The sequence below is a fragment of the Cnephaeus nilssonii genome (genome assembly GCF_951640355.1).
Source record: "Cnephaeus nilssonii genome assembly, chromosome: 20".
Taxonomy (NCBI): Eukaryota; Metazoa; Chordata; class Mammalia; order Chiroptera; family Vespertilionidae; genus Cnephaeus; species Cnephaeus nilssonii.
Genome location: NC_137091.1, coordinates 8970024 through 8993841, shown reverse-complemented (window position 1 = coordinate 8993841; position 23818 = coordinate 8970024). Strand labels below are relative to the sequence as shown.

Genomic DNA, 23818 nt, shown 5'->3' with positions numbered 1-23818 from the left:
AAAAAAAAATATGTCTTTTTAAAAAGTAAAATTTTTCTGCAATATCTTTAACTCTGTTTTGAACAATAGTACAATTGTATACTAGGGTATTTTGATATATCGGATGCTGTAGGTTATAGAGTAGGGACTTTGGAATTAGAGGTGGGTTTGGATCCTGGCTTGGCACCATATTCTTCAGTGTGAACTTGGGCAAGGCAGTTACCTCATCAGTAAAAATGGCATGGCAGCTGGCCAGCCTCATACAGTTTAAAAATTAAATGTTAGAAATAATCTATATGAAATTATAAGAATATGTTTTTATTGTTCAGTGGGAGGGAGAGGGAGAGAGAAACATTGATGAGAAACATCCATGGGCTGCTTCCTACACACCCACTACTGGGGATCTAGCCCCCAGCCCGGCATTGTGCCCTGACCACGAATCCAGTGGGTGACCTCCTGGTGCACGGGATGAAGCTCAACTGAGCCACACCAGCCAGTCACCTCTGTGAAAATTTTAATACAATATACCTCGCATATAAATATTAACTATTGTTTTTCAAAGGCAAGTCAAGGGGCAGATGCGAAATTCAACTATTAAATCACTTCTTCCACAACTAAATCCAAGGAAGTCTGACAAGGACAAGTGGTGTATCCATAGGCACATTATATCAGAATCTTTCAGGACTACATGCCATTCTGTAACTACAATGATCAAAACTACATATCAAGAGTTGTGACTGGTATCAAACACACGTCACCGTCTTCCCTTACTAACCCTGTCAGCTACTAGGACTTTTTATACGGAAACCAAAACGTCAGCCCCCAGAGTCTACACCCTACTCGTCACGTGACGTACCCCTTTCCTTCTTTTCCCCGCCATTGCATCAGCCAATTTAGAGCTGCCTTCCCAGAAACCCGCTGAGCAGCCCGGGTTGACTGGCATACTCATTGACCAACGGAGTCTCTCAGAGGGAAGGCGCGGTGGGGCCCTTTCCAGCTGCGCGCTCTGATTGGACGGGGCGCTGCGCGTCGCGGCCGGCGGTGGTTTCTGGCTGTGCCTCTGCGCTGTGAGCGCTTGCAGGTATTCGCGGGCCGCTGGCGGTGGGCTGTGGAGGGAGTGAGGGACGGCGACCCTCGGGAGAAGCAGGCAGCCTTGGAGATCTACCGCGAGGTCGGCAGGGCCGGGGTCTGAGAGCGCAGCGGCCGCAGTGGCTCCTTGGCCAGGCCTCGCCAGGCCTCTGGAATTGGACCTTGCGGGGAGCCGGGGCCAGGGCAGCTGCCTTGCGGGCACGACAACCGAGCGCTGGAGTGGAGCGGCCTCCGGTGGCCTTCACGGGGACCAAGATCTGGGGAGGATCCCGGTTGCCATTGACTACCCACCCAAAGCTGAGGTTTTATTTCTCTTAAGTTTTTATCTCCTAGGGATGAGCGGAACGTTGGTGGTCCAGGGTGGAATCTGTATGAACCGTTCTTAAAATTAGCTGAACAACTGATAGTGGTCCAGGCCCCATCATGTTCAGCTATTACTTTCTCAGACCGTCCGCGTTTCCTGGTGTGCTTTTAAGTTCATCCAGAGTTTGCTCTTAAAGACTTAATAATACCTAGTCATGAAATTGTTAGCAACCCCTATACTAGATGCTGAGGATATACCTGTCATGGGGACCAAAGACCAGTCATGGTTGGCACTGGTTTAGAACTTGCAGCCTGATGGGGAGATGGCTTACACAAGCCATCAAATGCATGAAACTGAAGGAAGATGCCCGGGGCTTTGAGAATAAGATAAGGAGAATCTGATCAACCAGGAGAAGGCTTCCTTAAATAAGTCTCTTTGAAATTAAGATATCAAGCATGAGAAATTAGAAAAATGGGAAAATGTGGGAGTAGGGTAGATAGCTGACCTGGCAAACGAAGAGCTTGTTGAAACGTCCTTAAAGGCTAGTGTGACAGGGTACTCGGGACTCTCCCATTTCCTGCTAGGAAGTGGAATCTGAGGACCCGCCTTTGTATCCCGGACAGCCTGCCACCTTATTTATATTGAGTAGATGAATGAGTGGTGGTGACACAGTTTTTAATAGTCCCAGGCTTTATTGGGCTTATTGTTGTCCAATATAGTGGATTCTTTTACATCATGCTGAGGTTATTTCTGTATATGATTGTCTCCCCATTAAAGACATAGACTCATTCACCTTGGTTTCTAGGACCAAGGTATGCAATTCAGTAAGTTGAATGAAGAAGCAAAAATGGAAAGTTCCTGCTTACTTGCCTCAGGTAGCCCATGTAGAGGACGAGCAGTGAACATTGCAAAACAGCTAAAATGGTGCCGCTCAGAATTACCACCGTAAATTCATTTTTGTCACCTTTATTGAGATTCATTGAGAGCATGATGAGAAGGGATAAGGAAGAATGTGGTGTGACAAAGTTTCGAAAAACCCCAGCCTTGACTCCTTACCATGGACACAAAGTCCTCATCTGTAGAAATTTCAGTCAGCTATTTATTTGGCTCTATCAACCAGTGTTTCACCATCTTTTTGATCAAAGGGCTTTTGTTTGAATAATGAGTTGATTGAGTTGTGAATAAATCAATTGAAATTTTGGTTAAAACAAAATCTGAGAGAGTTTCATGTTCACTGTATACAATCTTTAAAAAATTTTTAAAATATGTTTTTATTGATTTTAGAGAGAGGAAGGGAGAGGGGGAGAGAGATAGAAACATCAATGATGAGAATCATCGAGAGAGATAGGCTGCCTCCTGCAGACCCCCTACTAGGAATCAAGCCTGCAATTCGGGCATGTGCCCCAACCAGGAATAGAACCATGACCTCCTGGTTCATGGATCAACACTCAACCACTGAGTCGCAGTGGATGGGCAACATAGAGGTTTTATTTTATTTTATAAGTATATATTTTTATTGATTTCAGAGAGGAAGGGAGAGGGAGAGAGAGATAGAAACATCAACGATGAGAGAGAATCATTGATCAGCTGCCTCCTGCACACCCCCCACTGAGGATTGAGCCCATAACCTGGGCTTGTGTCCTTGACTGGAATCGAACCTGGGCCCCTTCAGTCTGTAGACTGACACTCTACCCACTGAGCCAGACCAGCTAGGCTAGGGCAACAGAGAGGTTTAGATCAAACCGTTTACCTGTGTCCTGCTTTGACTTGGCCTAAGACAGTGGTCGGCAAACTCATTAGTCAACAGAGCCAAATATCAACAGTACAACGACTGAAATTTCTTTTGAGAGCCAAATTTTTTAAACTTCTAACGCCACTTCTTCAAAATAGACTTGCCCAGGCCATGGTATTTTGTGGAAGAGCCACACTCAAGGGGCCAAAGAGCCACATGTGGCTCGTGAGCCGTGGTTTGCAGACCACTGGCCTAAGAAGCCAGGAGTCTTATGTATTGCCTACTTATCTCTTAGTTTTTTCCTCATCTTTTTCTTTGGTTATTTTCTGTAGGGTTACTTTCAAGATGGACTCAACTCTCACAGCAAGTGAAATTCGGCAGCGATTTATAGATTTCTTCAAGAGAAATGAGCACACCTATGTTCACTCATCTGCTACCATCCCATTGGATGACCCCACTTTGCTCTTTGCCAATGCGGGCATGAACCAGGTAAGGCTTTTCTCCCTTCTTCCTGGCTATTTGTCCACATAGGAGGCAGCAGAACAGTGATAAAAGCAAAGCTCTCCGAGTCCGACAGAATCCCGGATCTGTCACTCACTGTGGTCTTGTGGAACTTACTTTATGTCATTGAATAATAATAGTGCTTGCCTTTAGATTGAAGAAAGGAGTAAATAAAGTTAATGCATTAAAAATGTTTAGCACAGTATTCGAGTAGGTACTCAAATATTAGCTATTATTTTTAGTTGTGATGAGAGGCCCCGATATCCACAGATATGCCTCGCCCTAACCGGTTTGGCTCAGTGGATAGAGCATCGGCCTGCGGACTCAAGGGTCCCAGGTTCGATTCCGGTCAAGGGCATGTACCTTGGTTGCGGGCATATCCCCAGTGTGGGGTGTGCAGGAGGCAGCTGATCGATGTTTCTCTCTCATCGATGTTTCTAGCTCTCTGTCCCTCTCCCTTCCTCTCTGTGGAAAATTAATAAAATATATTTAAAAACAAACAAACCTGTATGCCTCTCAAGAAAAATGCAACTAAAAGTAAAAATGTCAGGCCAAGTCGAAAGAAGGACATCGGTAAGCAGTTACATCCTGTGTGTAGTCTGTTAAGTTTTGCCTTTGTTTTCTCCTAAGGAAAAAGCTGTTTTATTAGAATCAGAAGCTGGGTTAACCTTGCTGAGCCCTGAAGAGAGTTGTTAATTGTTGTGATTTTCCTTCATATCTTCATTATCTTTGATTTTTTCTTTATAAAACAAGTCAGTTCTTCATGATTCTTTCAAAGCTTTGCTTTCATTCTCATTCTAGGACATGCACAGTTTTATTGGGGTTTTTATAGTCTCTCTCTCTCTCTCTCTCTTTTAAAATTGATTTCAGAGAGAAAGGGAGAGGGAGAGAGATAGAAACATCAATGATGATGCCTGGCCAGTATAGTTTAGTGGTTGAGCATCGATCTATGAACTAGGAGGTCACAGTTCGGTTCCCGGTCAGGGCACATGCCCAGGTTGCAGGCTCCTGGGCATCCAGTGGGGGGGGGGGGGGGGGGTGCAGGAGGCAGCCAATCAATGATTCTTTCTCATCTTTGATGTTTCTATTTCTCTCTCCCTCTCCCTTCCTCTCTGAAATCAATAAAAATATATTTAAAAAGAAGAAGAAACATCATTTTCATTTTTAAAAAATTATAATTACTGCCATAGCCGGTTTGGCTCAGTGGATAGAGCGTTGGCCTGCGACCAAAGGGTCCCGGGTTTGATTACGGTCAAGGGCATATACCTCGGTTGCAGGCTCCTCCCCAGCCTAGGCCCTGGTCAGAGCGCATGCAGCAATCAACAGATTGGTGTGTTTCTCTCATATCGATGTTTCTCTCTGTCGTTCCTTCTCCCACTCTCTCTAAAAATCAATGGAAAAGTATCCTCGGGTGAGGATTAAAAAAAATTATAATTACTAATTATTTCATTTTAATTCATTCAGTTTTACATATTCACAAGTGGCTGGTAGTTACCAAATTGGAGAGGTCTAGTGGGAAAAACAAGGCAGTTACACATATAACAATGGTGTACCATAGCAAGGTGATACTGTCTCCCTACACATTCAGTCATGTTGATTTTACTCCCTTAATGAAGGTCTCAATTTTTTTTCTTCCTTCTCACCTTTACTACCAAGCCGGTACATCGCTTTTATTTTTTTATTTTTTAAAATATTTTTTTATTGATTTCAGGGAGGAAGAGAGAGATAGAAACATGAAGGATGAGAGAGAATCATTGATCAGCTGCCTCCTCCATTCCCCCTTCTGGGGATGGAGCCTATAACCCGGGCATGTGCCCTTGACTGGAATTGAACCCAGGACCCTCAGTCCGCAGGCTGACACTCTATCCACTGAGCCAAACCAGCTAGGGCGCCAGTACATCGCTTTTAGAATAAGTTCTTCCAGAAAGATGATATAAACCCTGACTGTCAGATTTGCAAGGAAGCACACGTTTCAGCGCATCCACCTTTGGCTATTATCTTAGATCTGGCAGGCCTTTCCCCTGCACAGGCCGTGTCACTGGTAGGGACCGTTAGAGAACTAGAATCGGGGAGAAGCTGCTCCAGGATAGGATGCCTCTGCTGTAGCCTCACAGGGCCACCTGCCTCTGAGAAGTTTCTCTATTCCTGGCTAATTAAATCACAAACTGAAGAGCTTGTGTGTGCTGTCTTCCTGTCAGTGTGTGGCCACCTATTCTACCTACAGCTCTTTAAAAGTTGAAATGTGCCCTTCTTTTTTTCAGTTCAAACCCATCTTCCTGAACACTATTGATCCATCTCACCCCATGGCAAAGCTGAGCAGAGCTGCCAATACCCAGAAATGCATCCGGGCTGGGGGCAAGCACAATGACCTGGACGACGTGGGCAAGGATGTCTATCATCACACCTTCTTTGAGATGTTGGGATCCTGGTCTTTTGGAGATTACTTCAAGGTAAGATCAAAGCAGGAGGTCTGTTGGGGTTTTGAGCAAAACAGTCATTACCACTGAGGGAAGCGGATTCTAATTTTGCTTGTTTAAAGTATGAAATATCACTTAGGAGTAAATCTAAATGATGATATTTTAAGACTTCCTGGGGGCAATACCTATAATTTGATGATTACAGTTCACATTTGGATTTCTTGCATAAATCACTAATCAATCCTAAATTCTGTTGAGTTTACTTATTTTTAAAAATATTTTTATTTATTTCAGAGAGGAAGGGAGAGAGATAGAAACATCAATGATGAGAGAGAATCATTGATCAGCTGCCTCCTATACACCCCACATTGGGGATCAAACCCGCAACCCGGGCATGTGCCCTGACCAGGAATTGAACCATGACCTCCTGGTTCAGAGATCGATGCTCAACCACTGAACCATGCTGGCCTGGTATCTGCTGAGTATATAATGAAGATATTATCGTTTTCTATCCGTGTTCTCAGGATCTGGACTTTTTGTCCTCATACTAAATAGTAGAATAACCCAAACACTGGCTTGGCCATGTTCTACATCTTCCTTTTTATTCCTTTTTGTAGGAATTGGCATGTAAGATGGCTCTGGAACTTCTCACCCAAGAGTTTGGCATTCTGGTGGAAAGACTTTATGTTACTTACTTTGGTGGGGATGAAGCAGCTGGCTTAGAACCAGACTTGGAGTGCAAACAGATCTGGCAAAACTTGGGGTAAGACTCAACTCACTCGTTTGAAGAGAATGGAGGAGTGAAGTGATTGGTGCCAGAGTAGGCTTTTAGGACTTGGAGTACATTGCCATTTCCCATTTCACGACGGAGGTGCAGTGACTGTGAGTAATTACCTTTTGGTACGCACATTGTTTCTTAGTAGGTTTGATTGGTCATTCTATTTTGGAAAGCCAACATAAAGCGTCATATTTTTTTTTTCAATTATATGCATTTAAAGAGTCATATTTTTAAATTTTTGTATATTTTTAGAAATTCATGTGTTGTAGAAATCCAAACTACACAGAAATGTAAACACAGGAATTAGAATATTTCTAAGATTAACCATTGTTAATAGTTTGATATCCCATATATACTCTTCCAGGCCTTTTTCATATTTCTGTAGCCCTATATGAATCTTTTTCAACAGAGTGATATTCTTAATATGAAACAGTTTATTTCTTATGGAAATGTAATGGCATCAAACAGGTCTAGGACAAAGGAAGTTGTTTTTTTTTGTTTTTCACTTGGGGTTGTGGAATGAGGAGAGGGGGGAGACCTTGGTTAGGGATGCAGGAGAGGAGTAGCAAAAACCATTTGGGTTTTTAAAAATGTAATATAATTCTAAAGTAAAATCATGTAGCATGAAAGGTAACATGATAGATGAGCTGTATGTGTTCTGTGCTTTAGACTGAATAGAATTTGTGAAGTGCTGTATCAAAAGGAGTCTGTGGAGCGATGTCCCCTGTAGACAGCTGGGGTGCCCATGGTGTCCTTGTCTCATGTTCTTTTTTTGGTTGTTGTTGTCTCATCTTCTTGTTCTTTTTACTGAACTCTGTTCTTTAGTACATAACTTTTTAAAAAAATACTATCTATGGCCTTAAGCTAATATCTTTATTTTTCTTTTAAATCCTCACCTGAGGATCTTTTTCTTTTTAAAAAAAATTTTTTTATTGATTTCAGAGAGGAAGGGAGAGGGAGAGAGAGATAAAAACATCTATGATAAGAGAAGCATTGATTGGTCACCTGTGCACTCCCCCTACTGGGGATTGAGCCCCAAACCTGGGCATGTGCCCTGGCTAGGAATTGAACCTCTACCTCCACACCAGCTGGGCTAGTGCATAACTTTTTAGTACACTTAAGCAATGCTGCTTTTCTTTCTTTCCTTTTTTAACTTTTACTTCAGGTATATTATTCCATCCAGCTTCCCCTTGTACTTGGCCTGAAATTCCTACGTGGTTAGACTCTGTAGTCTAATGTACTTGAACATTTTGGGCAGTAACATGTGAAACTTAAATACTAACCTTGACTTTTTGAGTCCTGTTTTACTTGGCTTTCTCTGTGTTTGTGCTTTGTTTATTAATAAGCACAATCTTTTTGGATTGCTTTATTATCTAGCAACTTTCAGCAGTTAGCTATTTTTGTTTTTGTTTTGTTTGTTTGTTTAAATTTCTTTATTGATTAAGGTATCACATATTTGTCCTCATCTCCCCATTCCCATCCCACACCCCTCCCCCCACATGCCCTTACCCCCCTCACCACTGGCTAAGGCTCATATGCTTGCACACAAGTCCTTTGGTTGATCTCTCCCCTTTACCCCCACCCTTCCCTACCCTCCCTCTGAGGCCCGACAGTCTGATCCATGCCTCCTTGTTTCTGGGTCTGTTCTTGTTCATCAGTCTATGTTGTTCAAGTTAGCTATTTTTGAAATGTTTTAATCTTATTATATTCTTTTTGGTATCATTTTAAGGTAAAATATAGATGACTAAATTGGGGTATTAAGGAGTAACTTTAATCAGCAGGGCTTTTTATTTTTTTTAACTCTTATACTGTCATATAGTCATTTCTTTTTTTTTTTAATATATATTTTTTTATTTTATTGATTTTTTACAGAGAGGAAGAGAGAGGGATAGAGAGTTAGAAACATCGATGAGAGAGAAACATCGATCAGCTGCCTCTTGCACACCCCCCACTGGGGATGTGCCCGCAACCAAGGTACATGCCCTTGACCGGAATCGAACCTGGGACCTTTCAGTCCGCAGGCCGACGCTCCATCCACTGAGCCAAACCGGTTTCGGCATATAGTCATTTCTTAAAATGAAGAACCATTTGTCAAGAAAATATTTGCTTAAATTTTGGTGGTATGCAGCATAAATGTTTCCATTTTTAATGTGTTCCTTCCTAGGTGTTATCCATATCTTTGGATATTTTTATATAGTCATGTTTGGAGCATATGTACATTTTGTATTCTATTGTTTATCAATCTTGAGAAGAATCATGTTCTGCCTCTTTAGCAGGGTCTGTATGTAGGCTTGGCATTAGTAATTGCCGGAGGGTGGTTTCTTTGTAGAAATTTATAAGGATCTCTTTTTGCAGCAGATGCAAGTCTATGCTAAATCCTGTCCGTGGTTATAACCAGGCTTATCCTCCCCACTGTGTGCAGGGTGGATGACGCTAAAATCCTCCCCGGCAACATGAAGGATAACTTCTGGGAGATGGGTGACACAGGTCCATGTGGTCCCTGCAGTGAGATCCACTATGACCGGGTCGGAGGTCGGGATGCTGCACATCTTGTCAACCAGGATGACCCCAACGTGCTGGAGATCTGGAACCTCGTGTTCATCCAATATAACAGGTGGCCCATATATACTGAGATATCCCATATATACTCTTCCAGGCTCTTCTCATATTTCTGTAGCCCTGTGTGCATATTTTTTCGACAGAGTGGTATTCTTCATATGAAAGTTTATTTCTCATGGAAATGTAATGGTGTCAAACAGGCCTAGGACAAAGGAAGTTTGGGTTTTTGTTTTTGTTTTTATGTCCTCGAGCTGCACAGAGAAAGAGGAATCACGTGTGTAACTGTCTTCTCATCCTGGTCTCTGGGGACAGTGGGGCAGTGCTAAAGCAGGCACTGAAGGCATCATGGCATCTTGTGGCACATTCTTTTATTTCTCAAGTTTTCCCTCTGATCTCTGGGTCAGAGCTGGGGCTATTATTTTATAAATGAGTTTTATTCCCCATGATACCTACTCACCCAAGAATAATTTTTTCCATTGTTTTTTTGTGTTTTTTTTAAGAGAGAGAGGAAGAGAGGGGGAGAAACAGAGAGAGAGAAACATCTATGTAAGAGAGATATATCGATTGGTTGCCTCCCACCCACACCCCAATTGGGACTGGGGATAGAGCCTGCAACTGAGGTACATGCCCTTGACTGGAATCGAACCCAAGACGCTTCAGTCCGTGGGCCAACGCTCTATCTACTGAGCCAAACCTGCTAGGCCTAGACTGTTATTTTAAAGCTTAATTTTTTTGAAGCTTTGCCTCCCTTCTAAATGGATCCCAGAGTACTTCTTACCTTCCTCCCTTCACTCCCCTCCTCCCACCCAATCAGGCAGGGTCAAATGACAACAAGTCCCAGTCTGCAAGCTGCTGTGTAAATGAGTTTTAATTGGCCTGGAGAGGTCTGAGTTCTTGTTTCAACTTCCTTTTTCTCTGATCATGCAGGGAAGCAGATGGAACTCTGAAACCTCTTCCTAAGAAAAGTATTGACACAGGGATGGGCCTGGAGCGACTGGTGTCTGTGCTGCAGAATAAGATGTCCAACTACGACACTGACCTTTTTGTCCCTTACTTTGAAGCCATTCAGAAGGTACTGGTCCTTTTGCAAACACTGCCAACTTGTGTGGAAATGTTCAGGCTGGGCTCTTTGCAGTGCTGTCCAAAGTAGAAGAACCAGATGCTTTGCCAGCTGAGGGTCCTGTGACCATCTGCCAACTTTACTGTTAATAACACAAGGCTCTGGGCACAAGGCACTATAATGTGTGGCGAGCAAGGGGCTGGCTGGAGGCTCTTTCGTCCCACTGCTCGCACCTTTCTTGTCAAGAGGATTGTTCTTTCTCCACATGCCCCTCAGTCCTCTCGGAACCTCCTAGGGCAGGGCAAGGCCCGAAAGGCTGTTTCCTCATGTGCTGCCTCCTGGATTTTATCTGTAGGGCACAGGTGCCCGGCCATACACTGGGAAAGTTGGTGCTGACGATGCTGATGGGATTGACATGGCCTACCGGGTGCTGGCTGACCATGCTCGGACCATCACTGTGGCTCTAGCCGATGGCGGCCGACCTGACAACACAGGGCGGGGGTATGTTACACATGGGGCGATGTTAGGACTCTGTGGAACTTCAAGCTATCTTTTATTATTGTTTCTTTGTCTTCTAGGTAGTTGGGGGGAAACTTTGTTTAAGGATGAAGAGTTTCAGATCACACTAAAGAGTTGTCGCTTTATTAATTCTTTGCTGCTAAGTACAGATGATACGGATTGATAGAATATTGGCAGCAGTGGGGTAGGGGTAGTTCTTGACTAGCTCCAGGCAACTTCATTACTGACAGGCAGGGCCTGAGATGGAAGAATCAAGTTCACCATTTGGTCTGTACTTGCCTCCATCTCTGGGGGCAGGAAAACAAACTACGATTACCCCAGGTCATCCTTGATGCATATTTGTGGATATGTTACTGAGTTTTGTGCTGGAATTCATGTTAATGACATTGGGGAATGCAAAGAGAAGCTATCATAGGATAAAAGAAAGTCTTTGAAAGAGAAAGACAAAAAGTTGGTCATCTTGCTTTGGGTCAAATTCCAAAGAACTACTACAAAATACTCAGCTGGGAACATACCTAACAGGGGACTGGGTTCTACCTCTTATAGGTATGTGTTGAGACGGATTCTCCGCCGGGCTGTGCGATACTCCCATGAGAAACTCAATGCCAGCAAGGGTTTCTTTGCTACATTAGTAGACGTTGTCGTCCAGTCCCTGGTAGGTCTATTTCCCTGTTTGCTTCTTCTATACCAAGCACATTTCTTGAGGGGGCTTGGGAGGGAGGGAGCATACTGTTAATGAGCATTCTTAGAGCGGGTCATGGAATAGTTCCTGGCTTCACTGGGCCCACATCTCTGTTTCCCCTTTGCCAGGGAGATGCATTTCCTGAACTAAAGAAGGACCCAGATATGGTGAAGGACATCATTAATGAAGAGGAAGTGCAATTTCTCAAGACTCTCAGCAGAGGGCGTCGCATCCTGGACAGGAAAATTCAGAGCCTGGGAGACAGCAAGACCATTCCCGGTGAGGACCAGTTTAGTTTTTTCCTTTCTCCAACTAGGCTGTTTCATCTTCCTGGAAGAGGCAAGCCCTTTTTTCACAAACTGACAGGGGACTCCCATGCCTCCAGAGGCTGAGCATAGCTTGGTTAGATGCTTGTGGTGTAAAATGGGGTTTATATTAAAATTATAAAATACATTATTATGGTAAAGTATTCAAACAACATAAAAATAAAAGTGAAAATCCTTTTCCCCAAATATATTTCTCAAAGGTAACAGCTCTTAAGAGCTGGATGTATTCAGGATAATTCTCTATTTGCATACAAATGTGTGTGTGTTTTCCAGCAAAAATGGGAATAGATAATACTGGTTTTTGAAAATTGCTTTATTTTTTTACCAGACAGTACAAATTAATTCTGAAAGTTTTTTTCTTTTTGAAATCCTTTGTAATAAAGAGGTAATATGCAAATTGACTGTCACACCCTCACAAGATGGCTGCCTACAACCAGGCCACCAGAGGGGTTAGTGAGGGACGACCAAACGACTGAACAGCAGGCTGTGTGGGGCGACCAGGTCGGCAGGGGCGTTAGTGAGGAAGGACCAAACGACAATAGCAGGCTGTGTGGGGCGACCAGGCTAGCGGGGGGGGCAGTAAAGGGTGACCAGGCTGGCGGGAGGGGGCAGTTAGGAGTGACCAGGCCAGCAGGGAGGGGGCAGTTGAGGGTGACTTGGCTGGCAGTGGGGTGCAGTTAGGGGCGACCAGGCTGGCAGGGGAGCAGTTAGGGGCGATCAGGCCAGCATGCAGAGGCAGTGAGGGGCAATCAGGTCAGCAGGGGGGGCAGGTAGGGGCGACCAGGCAGGTAGACAGGTGAATGATTAAGAGCCAGTGGTCCAGGATTGTGAGAGGGATGTCCCGGATTGGAGAGGGTGCAGGCTGGGCTGAGGGGACCCTCCCAGCCGTGCATGAATTTTGTGCACCGGGCCTCTAGTATAATATAATTTACAAGGGTAAATGAATTTACAAGGCTGATGAATTTCACAAACTGAACACACTTGTTTAGATTAAGAAACAGAACTTCACTAGGAGACCTCTCGTGCTTCCTCCAAGTCATTTCCAAAAGATTTGATGGCTTTTCTGACAAGTGCATAGACCCAATACTCACTTACCTTGTCTCTTTAATCCCTCTGTCACTGTCAGCATCCTCCTGGGAAGGGCTTGGAGGCAAAAGGCAGAGGCCATCCACAGTACTTGACACAATTCCTTTGTGCTGTGTAGGGGACACTGCTTGGCTTCTCTATGACACCTATGGCTTTCCCGTGGATCTCACGGGTCTGATTGCTGAAGAGAAGGGCCTCGTGGTAGATATGGACGGCTTTGAAGAGGAGAGGAAACTGGCCCAGGTAAAGAATTTGGGGAGTGAGCAGGAGACCCAACACCTACCAAGGCAGGACTTGGCTGCAAAGCAAGCAAGAGTTTCCTTTCATTAAAGTCTTTGAAATCCCGTTTTCCCTAGACCAGTGGGTCTCAGCTGGGGGCATTTTGGCAGCCCATGGGACAGTTGGCAATAATGTCTGCACATATTTTTGGTTTACACAACAGGGGGCATGCTACTTGCATCTAGTGGATGGAAACCAGAGATGCTGCTCACACCTTACAGTGCACAGGGCGGCCCCACAACAAAAAATTACCTGCCGAGATTGAAAAACCCTGTTCTAGAGTTTTACATTGGACATAGTTGAGCAGTCTGGAGTTCTTCTACATTAGGGTAACTATCCTTGCTTCTCCACTGGCAGCTGAAATCACAGGGCAAGGGAACTGGAGGGGAAGACCACATTATGCTGGACATCTATGCTATTGAAGAGCTTCGGGGAAAGAGTCTGGAGGCAACAGATGATTCTCCAAAGTACAATTACCTTTCGGACTCCAGTGGGAGCTACGGTATGTTACTGAGCTCATTTGGGGCGTTTGCAAGAGACACCGAGGGTGTCTGTGGTAGCCTCTCCGTCAGTGCGGTAAGGTCATGCTGTGTAATTTCATACTCAGAGACTCTTGGTTGATTTTCTTAACTCTTTTGAAGTAATTCTGGATTCATAGGGAGTGTTTTGTTTTTATGTTTACAGAGAGATTCCTTGTACTCTTCACCCAGTTGCCTGTCATTGTAACATCTGATAGGAAATCAGGAAATGGACATTATATGATTCACGGTGGCTGTTGAATTTTGCATTGGGGATAGTAATATTCTAAGATATGAAAAATCAAACAGGCACTACATGTTTTTCCTCTTTTGCTCCAGCAGAGATATCTAAATCTATCGAAGCAAGCTCAAAAAGAGTATATAATTTGTGAATTGACCTTGAAGTAGGGAATTTATTACTACTGTTAAAGAACTACTGATCACATTCACCGAGTTTCTGCTCAGTAGCTGAGTTAGGGTGACCAGCTGCCCCAGTTTCCCCAGAACTGTCTCAGTGCTGACACTGAAAGTCTCGCATCCCAGGAAACCCTTGGGTCCAAGCAAACCAGGACAGTTTGGACGCCCTGTGAGTGCTGCATTCTCTGGTGGGAAGCCAGTGTGTTAAGCCTTTTCGTGGAGTCTAGTGAGCTTGCTTTCAAACAAAATTAGATAATTCGGCCCTAATGAGAGTTTGAGAAATAGAATGCAGCAAAAGCCTGGTAAGAATGTGTGACCGAAGTCATTGACCCTGTTCCCCTCCTCTGCAGCGTTTGAGAGCGCAGTGGCTACAGTGATGGCTCTGCGCAGGGATAAGATGTTCGTGGAGGAGGTGTCCACGGGCCAGGAGTGTGGAGTGGTGCTGGACAAGACCTGTTTCTATGCCGAGCAAGGAGGGCAGATCTACGACGAAGGCTACCTGGTGAAGGTTGATGACAGCAGTGAAGACGTGAGCCAACATGCATGCTTTATTGTTAGCCAGAGAGGGGGTCTGACAAAGTGCAGGCCTGGTCTGGGGCAGTTTTGCTGGCTCCTCAGCACTCGGCCTTGGGGAGCAGACACAGAGTTTTGGGTTGTGTTCCACAGTCTGTATTTCTGAAGCTGAGGGAGCTGCTTACTGCACCGTGTTGCTTTCATAGCCATTAGGTCCCCTTGTAGCAGGATCCTTGCAGCCAGATGCATGGGTTGATCCTCGGTTCCTCTGTGCTTTCCTCATAAATAGGGAGAGGCAGCTCTCGGAGGGGCAGATCCTTGTCAGAGTCTCAGCCTTTAGCTCTGCCACTGCCGACTGTGGTCTTGGATGACTGACCTAGTCCCGTGGTCAGCAAACTGCGGCTCGCGAGCCACATGCGGCTCTTTGGCCCCTTGAGTGTGGCTTTTCCACAAAATACCACGGCCTGGGCGAGTCTATTTTGAAGAAGTGGTGTTAGAAGAAGTTTAAGTTTAAAAAATTTGGCTCTCAAAAGAAATTTCAATCATTGTACTGTTGATATTTGGCTCTGTTGGCTAATGAGTTTGCCGACCACTGACCTAGTCAAATATGTGTCCATATATAAAATGGCGTGTGCATATAATGTAAATATGTACATAATGGTGCATGTGTATGTATAGATAATAAACATATGGCATTAATGGTGTATAAGTATATACACACATGCCAGTGAGGAATGGCTTAGAGAATGTGTGATGTGTAATTTGTATCTGTAAAAAGAATTTATATATATAGACATTTGTTGGTTTATTTATTGGTCTCCTCCTTGACTCCCTTCAGAAAACTGAGTTTACAGTGAAGAATACTCAGGTGCGAGGAGGGTATGTGCTACACATAGGAACAATCTATGGCAACCTGAAAGTGGGAGATCAGGTCCGACTGTTTATTGATGAGGTGAGTTAAAATTGAATCTGGTTAGTATTCACCTTTTTTTTTTTTTTTTAATATATTGATTTTAGAGAGCGAGGAAGGGAGAGAGACAGAGAGAGAAACATCGATTTGTTGTTCCACTTTTTTCTGCATCCATTGGTTGATTCTTGTATGTGCCCCGACCAGGGATTGAACCTGCAAGGTACCTGGCCAGGGCATCCTTTTATATTTTTTTAAATTTCAGCTTTGTTGAGGTATAATTGACATATAAAATTATAAGGTATTTTAAAGTTCAGTCATACGCCACTCAACAATGGGGATATATTCTGGGAAATGTGTCGTTAGGTGATTTCATCATTGTGCAAACATCATAGAGTGCACTTACACAAGCCTAGATGTTATGGCCTACTACACACCTAGGTTGCATGGTATATCCCCGTTGTACATGTGGCCTGTCATTGACTGAAACATCATTGTGCAGCACGTGACTGTACATTACAGTGATTTGATGTATTTACTATTCATCTCCTCCTATAAATTGGTCCATAATTGTAAGGGATGAATCTGAGAGTTAAATTTATATATATATATATATATATATATATATATATATATATATTCCCATGTGAGACCATAGTGATTTCCATTGCGATCCTATAGACTTGTTTTCATGAATTGCCTTTCTCCAGGTTAACTTCAAATACTTCTTCAGGACCCAAGGATCCTGTATTAATTAAGAAATAGATTTTAGCCCTGGCATGTACCAGTTGGGGCTCATGCAAGAGGCAACCAATCAATTTTCATTCTCATTCTCTCTCTCTCTCTCTCTCTCTCTCTCTCTCTCTCTCTCTCTCTCTCTCTCTCTCTCTGTCTTTCCCTCCCTTTCTTCTACTCTCCCCAAAAATCAATGGGAAAAAATATCCTCGGGTAAAGATTAACAATAAAAGAAATAGATTCTGTTGTATGTGACAGAGCTCCAAAATAACAGAAACTTCAAACAAGATAGAAATGTGTTTCCTACCTAAAAGTCCAGGCTTATATAGAGGCTGTGCCCCACAAAGTTATTGGGCCCAGCTTCTGCTTGCTTGTTGCTTTGCCATCATTCCTTGGGTGTTGCCCTTGATTTCATGGTCCAAGAAGGTAGCCATCAGATTGATTTTCTAGGTCCGGGATTGGCACTGTTTTGGAAAGGGCCAGATCGTAAATACTTCTGGCATTTTGGGACATAACGGTCTCTATCACAACTACTCAACTCTGTCGTTGTGGCACAAAAGCACCAGAGACGATATGTGCACATATGAGTGTGGCTTTGTTCATAAATCTATTTATAAAAATGGGTGGCAGGCCAGATTTGGCTCATAGGCCACGGTTTACCAACTCCTGTTGTAGGCAGGGGAAAGCATGCCCTTTCCCGTTAAGGGTATGCTTACAGCTCATTGACCAGAACTTACCACATGGCTACACTTAGCTGCAAGAGAAGCTAGGCTATGTAGTCTTTATTCTGGGCAGCCATGTGTCCAACTAAAAATTCTAGTACTTGGGAAGATGGGGAGAGCAAGTATTGGGGGACAACCAGCAATCTGTTGCAGATCCCTCCACCAGCCGCCTCTCTTTACAGCCCCGACGTAGACCTGTCATGAGCAACCATACAGCTACCCACATTCTGAACTTTGCCCTGCGCTCCGTGCTTGGGGAAGCTGACCAGAGAGGCTCCCTGGTTGCACCTGACCGCCTTCGGTTTGACTTCACTGCCAAGGGAGCCATGTCCACCCAACAGATCAAGAAGGCAGAGCAGATTGTTAACGAGATGATTGAGGCCGCCAAGGTAGGCTGGATTGTGTGTAAGCTCTTGGGTCATGAACCCCACTCCTTCCTGCACCATCACTTTCTTTCCACAGAGTGTCAACCCAAATGCTCTCGCTCCATCGTACCATATCCTGTCCTGCACGGCACGCAGATTTGCGTAAAGCAGTGATTCTCAAACTGTGCTCAGTGGGGGCAGTGCTGGTGTTCAGCAGAGGGTCTGAGGGCCTCTGGGGAGCGGCAGAGAGAGGTCTTTGCTCCAATCCCTGCTTAGGACAACCAGAGCTCTTCTAGTTATGTCTGCTTTACATAAATCACATCCATGTAAGATTTGGTTCAGTTTAACAAAACATTCTTGGAAATGTCTATTTTGATTTCCTCGACTATACATAGTACCTTCTTTCAGGAGGCTGTGGGCACATGAGGGGAAGAGCCAGGATGAGACACCCTGAGTCCTGCCTGCAGGACCACACTCGCTCTAGTGCTCCCTGCTGACCTCCAGCGACCTTTCCCAGCCTCTGTTCTGTCTTCTTTCCCCGCAGCCCGTCTATACCCAGGATTGTCCCCTGGCAGCAGCTAAAGCCATCCAGGGCCTGCGGGCTGTGTTTGATGAAACCTATCCTGACCCTGTGCGAGTCGTCTCTATTGGGGTCCCAGTGTCCAAGCTGCTAGACGACCCCTCTGGTCCTGCTGGCTCACTCACTTCTGTTGAGTTCTGTGGGGGAACGTGAGTACCTCGGGGGAGCTGTAGTGGGGTCAGTGGCATTACCCCTGGCGGATGTAGGTCCTTGACCAGCTCTTGTTTATCTAAGGTTTAAACAAAGCCCCAGAAAGCGCAGTTGGCAAACAGCATTCCCAGGAATCTCAGCATCGCAGTGCCTGTGATTCCCCGGGCTTGTGATGAAATGTTCTTCCTAGGAGAAGGACGCACTCCCCACACACTGTTTGCTCTTGTTCCTGTGCTGATCCCATAGGAGCTGGGATTCTGGGCCTGTGAATTCAGGATTCAGCAAGGCCATAGAGTGCTCATCCAGCTCCTGGTCTGGTCTCAGCCCCTTTCCCTTCCTGAGGCCTCACTTAACTCCCTTTGCTGCTTGAACAGCATCTGAGCTATTAATATCATTGTCTCAGAGTCAGGCCCTAGGGTAGGCCCAGCTTAATTTGGCTTGGGATAGCCACTTATTTCTGCCAACTTGAATCCCTCCATAGTACTTGGTACCTCCCTGGGGTCTTCCGGGATGGTTATGGTGACCTGGGACGTTCCTACTTCAGAAGGAAGTTTGGTGATACATTCTTGGGGCCTTGGTAGGGCCCATCCAGGGCCTCTTGCCTCAGGCAGGCAGAGAGCAGGAGAGCATGTGGAGGGTGAGGGAGTATATGGGGACCAGGTTCCAGGCCTAATTCTGCCTTGACACTTTGCACAACACTCTTTAGAGCACAGAAAACAGCTTTCAAAGACTCCATGCCTCACAGAATGACTGAGATAATGAGGATTTGAGGTTCTCTGAGCAACAGGGAACAAAGCCTGTTTGTTTAAAGGGTTGTAGGATTTTAAATTATGCTCCAATATTCTCAACTAGTGAACTGGGATGAAAGAATATAGCTTATGTTCCACCAGAGAGAACCAAAAATGTGAATGAATGTAGAGCCCGCCAGTAGTTATATGGTATTGGGTATTAGGGACTACAGTTTCATTGGATCTCATTTGATTTTCCCAACAGCCCTGTGAGGGAGCATAACACCTATTCATACATGAGAAAACAAGCTCAGAAACATGGTGTCTAGCTTAGTGTCACAAAGCTCTCAGCCCCTTCCTGGCCAAGCTGGATTCTGCAGCCTGCAGAGCCAAGGGCTTCAGGGGTGCCATGGGGACCAGGGCACCTGGGCTTCCTCATAACCATGGGCTTTGTGTTCTGCCATCAGTCACCTGCAGAATTCGAGTCACGCGGGAGCTTTTGTGATTGTGAGTGAAGAAGCGATTGCCAAGGGCATCCGCAGGATCGTGGCTGTCACAGGTGCTGAAGCCCAGAAGGTGAGCAGATTGGGCTGGTTCGTGGCTTAATTCAACAAGGCAAGAGGAGCTTAACCTGCAGATCCAAGATGGTTATGTGGCTGCTGCAGTCAGAAGCAGAAGTACAGGGCTGCCCCCACATGTCCCGTTACCTGGCAGAAGCAAGCCACCAGTGCAGAAGACTTTATATCTATCTTACGTTAATCTGTACAGTACATGCAAATCCTGCCTTGTACCCAGTAATATATCTGTGTCTAGGAAGGTTAGCCATAGTTTTGCTGTGACTTCCAGTGTCCCCAGCACTTAACCACATCGCCCTGGGGGTACGTGCCTAGTTTGAGATGGGAACGTGTGGGGTGGGGACTAGCTTGTGCCTGCTGTGTGCTGAAAACTTACGACTTCTCGGTTACCCCCGAACCTGAGCTAGTGCAGCCTTTCCGCTGGCATGTGAGGAAGGTGCTCCTTTTTGGGTCAAGAGGCTGCAAACACTTGCTCCCTGAAGGAGGAGAAACTTCTGGTGCCTTAGGGATGTGTTGTTCCATCGCCTGCCATCAGTGTTGGCCACAGCTGTTCATAGACAGAATAGTGAAGCTGAAAGGTATCTGGGGTTTACAACTCTGATTGTCCCCTCCCAGGCCCTCAGGAAAGCAGAGAGCTTGAAGAAGTCTCTCTCTGTCATGGAGGCCAAAGTGAAGGCCCAGACTTCGCCCAACAAGGACGTGCAGAGGGAGATCGCTGACCTTGGAGAGGTAGGGTGGCTTCCCGCTCCTCAGGGCCTGCTCAGTGCTGGATCCTAGGCCTGGTGATCAGACACACACTGTTCTTGAACCCTCAAGTCTTGGTTCTCAGTGCAGTGGACCTTTGGACTGACTTTTGTCGTCACGCAGCCTTGGAATAGGGAGTTTATGGATCCCGGAACCTGCCTGCTGCCCATTGCCAGTAGCAGGGGGGCCCGTCCCAAGCATGAGTGCACACTGGTGTGGAGGGAGTTTGGGGAGGTCCTGTGGGTGCCCAGTTTCCAGGCCTCCCGGTGTTTGTTAATATTCGGGGACTTCCAATAAGTGTTCACTGCTTGGTAGGGACCAGGTCGTACAGGGTTCCCATCTCTTTATTCTGCCTCTTTCTCTCCAGTCCTGCTTGTTAAAACTGCTGTAGGTAACCCTGGCTGGTGTGGCTCAGTGCACTGAAGGATCTCAGGTTCCATTCCCGGTCAAGGGTACATAACCTGGTTGCAGGTTTGATCCCCAGCCTGGTCAAGGCAGCTGCGGAAGGCAACCAATTGATGTCTCTCTCTCACTGATATTTTTATCTCTCTTGCTCCCATCCTCCACCTCCCTCTTCCCTTCCACTAGCTCAGAAAGTCAATGGAAAAAATATCCTCAGGTGAGGATTAACAAAACAATAAAGTGCTGTAGTTTTTTACAAGTGACTGACCTCAAGACCAATGGATACCATTTTTTTGTTGTTGTTGTTTTCTCTCCTTCTGGACACTAATCAGGGAGGACTTTAGAGTTCAAAGCTAGAAGAGTGGGGTGGGCTGGGCTGGATCCTCACATCCTAGCTCCTTGTGGTTCATATCTGAATGGTCTTCCGGTTCTGGTTCCAGGCCCTGGCCACTGCAGTCATCCCCCAATGGCAGAAGGATGAATTCCGGGAGACTCTCAAATCCCTGAAGAAGATCATGGATGACCTCGACCGGGCTAGCAAAGCTGATGTCCAGAAGCGAGTGAGTCCTGGCAGTGCTGGTGGCTGGAAGGGAACCAAGAGGATTTACCCAGCAAAGACCGCTGTCTGGGTATCAGTCTGGGCCTTGGACCTGAAACCTCTCTTATGGACCTTCCTCCCTTGTAGGTGTTGGAGAAGACAAAGCAGCTCATTGATAGCAACCCCAACCAGCCCCTCGTCATCCTGGAGATGGAGAGCGGCGCGTCAGCCAAGGCAACCCAGGGGCAGGGCTCCAGGGGCAGGGCTCCAGGGGCTGGAGACGGGGCTGGGTCTCCAGGCATTGTTCGGTGCCTATCCGCTGCTTGTCTCCTCTGGGGGGCTCATCAATCCTCTGGTGGCTGCAGTCTGAGTTTTGTGGCTCAGAGCAGAGGGCCCACTCTCTGGGATTGAGGTTAGGCTAAACCATGGAGAGATCTGGTGGCTGGAGAGCTGTGTCTCTTGGAGACGGGAGGCAAACCTTAGAGAGTCCGAGTGCGGCCAGGCCCTGTGCTTGGTCCTTCTCCATGCAGGTTCCTAGGACCAGCACCTGCTCTAGGAAGGGGGTGGGGGCAGGGAAAGCTCCGAGAACTGAGCTCTGCAAACTCGCTGCACTTATGGGGAGCCTGGCCCCTTCCCCAGGGCCATGGCCTGATGCCAGGTTCTCCCACAGGCCCTGAACGAAGCCTTGAAGCTCTTCAAGACGCATTCCCCACAGACGTCGGCCATGCTCTTCACAGTGGATAATGAGGCTGGCAAGATCACATGCTTGTGTCAAGTCCCTCAGGTCAGAATACCCTGCAGCCCTGCGCCAGTGGGTGTCTGTAGCTTTTCTGAGGGAGCTCAGTTCTTACGGTTGTTTGCCCAACCCCCAAGTGTGTTTGTGCAAACCCTATTAGAAATGGCCCTTCTCTCTCTTAAAAAAATTGATTTTAAGGACAGGAAGGGTGAGGGAGAGAGGAAAGGAGGGAGGGAGGGACATCAATCATCTGCCTCCCGCACATGTCCCAACTGGGAATTGAACCCACAACCTGAGTATGTGCCCTGGCCAGGAATCGAACCTGCCACCTTTTGGTGACTCCAACCAACTGAGCCACACTGACCAGGGCAAAGAAATAGCCCTTCTCCTGCCCTCCTGTTGGTCCCCTCCAGCATCCCTTACCCTTGGCCCTCTCCTTGGTGGATGTGTTTAACTGTGCTGGCTGGTACCTGGTTTTGTCACTCAGTATGTCTTGTCTTAACCATGGTACAGCTGTAGGGTCTGCCTCAGCCTCTGGCAACATCACCCAGGGCAGGAATGGGTGTCTGTGGTTCCCCATCCTTTTTCTTTCCCTCCCCTCGCAGTGCCTCCCTCAGTTCCATCCTCTGTTCTGACTCCCACTTCTCCTTCCTGTCTTCCAGAATGCAGCCAACCGGGGCCTGAAAGCCAGTGAGTGGGTGCAGCAGGTGTCAGGCCTGATGGATGGCAAAGGTGGTGGCAAAGATGTGTCTGCTCAGGCCACAGGCAAGAATGTGGGCTGCCTGCAGGAGGCGCTGCAGCTGGCCACTTCCTTTGCCCAGCTCCGCCTAGGAGATGTGAAGAATTGAGGGGAGGGTTGGCTTCCACTTGGAAGCGTCTCCCCGACCCCAGATGTATCCGTCCAACCAGGAGATCTCCATCTGCCACACGGACATTGGAATCTTGGGACTTTAAATAGCCTCATTTCTCCTTCTAACTCAGCAGTAACTGGAACTCACTTGGGTGCCAGCCTGTGACTCAATGCCCATGTTACATTTCTGCCTGGAGCCCTACACCTCAGCACCATCTGTGTAGAACCACTATCCCAGTATTGCTACTTATCATTGTCATGCTCATGTCTATAGACAGTTCTCTGCAGACCCGAGGCTCTAGGTCTGCGGGAAGGAACCATTTTTGCTGCAGAGAATAAAAGGACCATGTGTAATACTTGATACCCTGTGATTTCTATCACTATCCACCCTCCCACCACCACCACCACCAATAGGTGCCCCTGTGTGACAGCATGTGGCTCCCTGAGTGAAGAATAAATACTATGGTTCTGGCTGCAGTCCATACAGCGTCCAGCCCCAGACCCCCGGATTTTGGGAATGGCCCCCAGGATTGCCTCAAGATGCTTGTGGAGGTGGCCCACAGGATGGAGCAGGAGTGGGATGGAGAGAGGCCTGAACCAATAGAAGATCCACAGAGATACTGGAAGCAGAGAGAAGCTCCTTTCTTGGAGCCTCTCGTGGGAGAGCCTCCCCATTTCTTTGGCCCATGTCCCTCTTCCGTTCCCCTTTGAGATGTTCTCTGATACAGAAGGTATTTAAGGTATATCAGTTGCCTCCCCCAACCCCTTTGCCCCATCATTCCTGTTTCCTGAACTCAAAGATGGACAGTGAGCATGGACACCCTTCCTGGCCCTGAACCACTTCACCCAAGCCTGATGAAGACAGTTGGGTTTGGAAACGTGTTCTGGGAGGTTAAGTACTGCTGACCTACACTGACTTCAGCTGGGTTCCTGTCCCCTGGGCACAGCAGGCTGGCTGACATGGAGGAAGGAGGAAAGCAGGTCTGCTGGGAGAAGCAGCAGAGGCCACTGTCACAGGCAGAAAGGG

At 46.3% G+C, this 23818-nt stretch overlaps 1 protein-coding gene across 2 annotated transcripts; it reads left to right on the top strand.

The window, feature by feature from the left end:
* Positions 1-934: 934 nt before the first annotated feature.
* On the top strand, positions 935-23208 carry AARS1 (alanyl-tRNA synthetase 1). Of its 2 annotated transcripts, none has more exons than XM_079799389.1 (21): positions 935-1060; positions 3437-3593; positions 5867-6055; positions 6640-6785; positions 9223-9414; positions 10287-10431; positions 10775-10920; positions 11485-11593; positions 11749-11899; positions 13151-13275; positions 13669-13813; positions 14597-14775; positions 15598-15711; positions 17306-17512; positions 18033-18217; positions 19414-19522; positions 20137-20250; positions 21108-21227; positions 21353-21439; positions 21876-21989; positions 22604-23208. In XM_079799389.1, the coding sequence occupies exons 2-21, from the start codon at positions 3450-3452 to the stop codon at positions 22787-22789; spliced, it is 2907 nt and encodes a 968-aa protein (XP_079655515.1). In that variant the 5' UTR covers positions 935-1060; positions 3437-3449; the 3' UTR covers positions 22790-23208. The 2 variants fall into 2 exon arrangements, with proteins under 2 accessions (XP_079655515.1, XP_079655514.1); XM_079799388.1 differs by lacking the exon at positions 935-1060 and adding an exon at positions 1239-1370.
* The last annotated feature ends 610 nt before the right edge of the window (positions 23209-23818 follow it).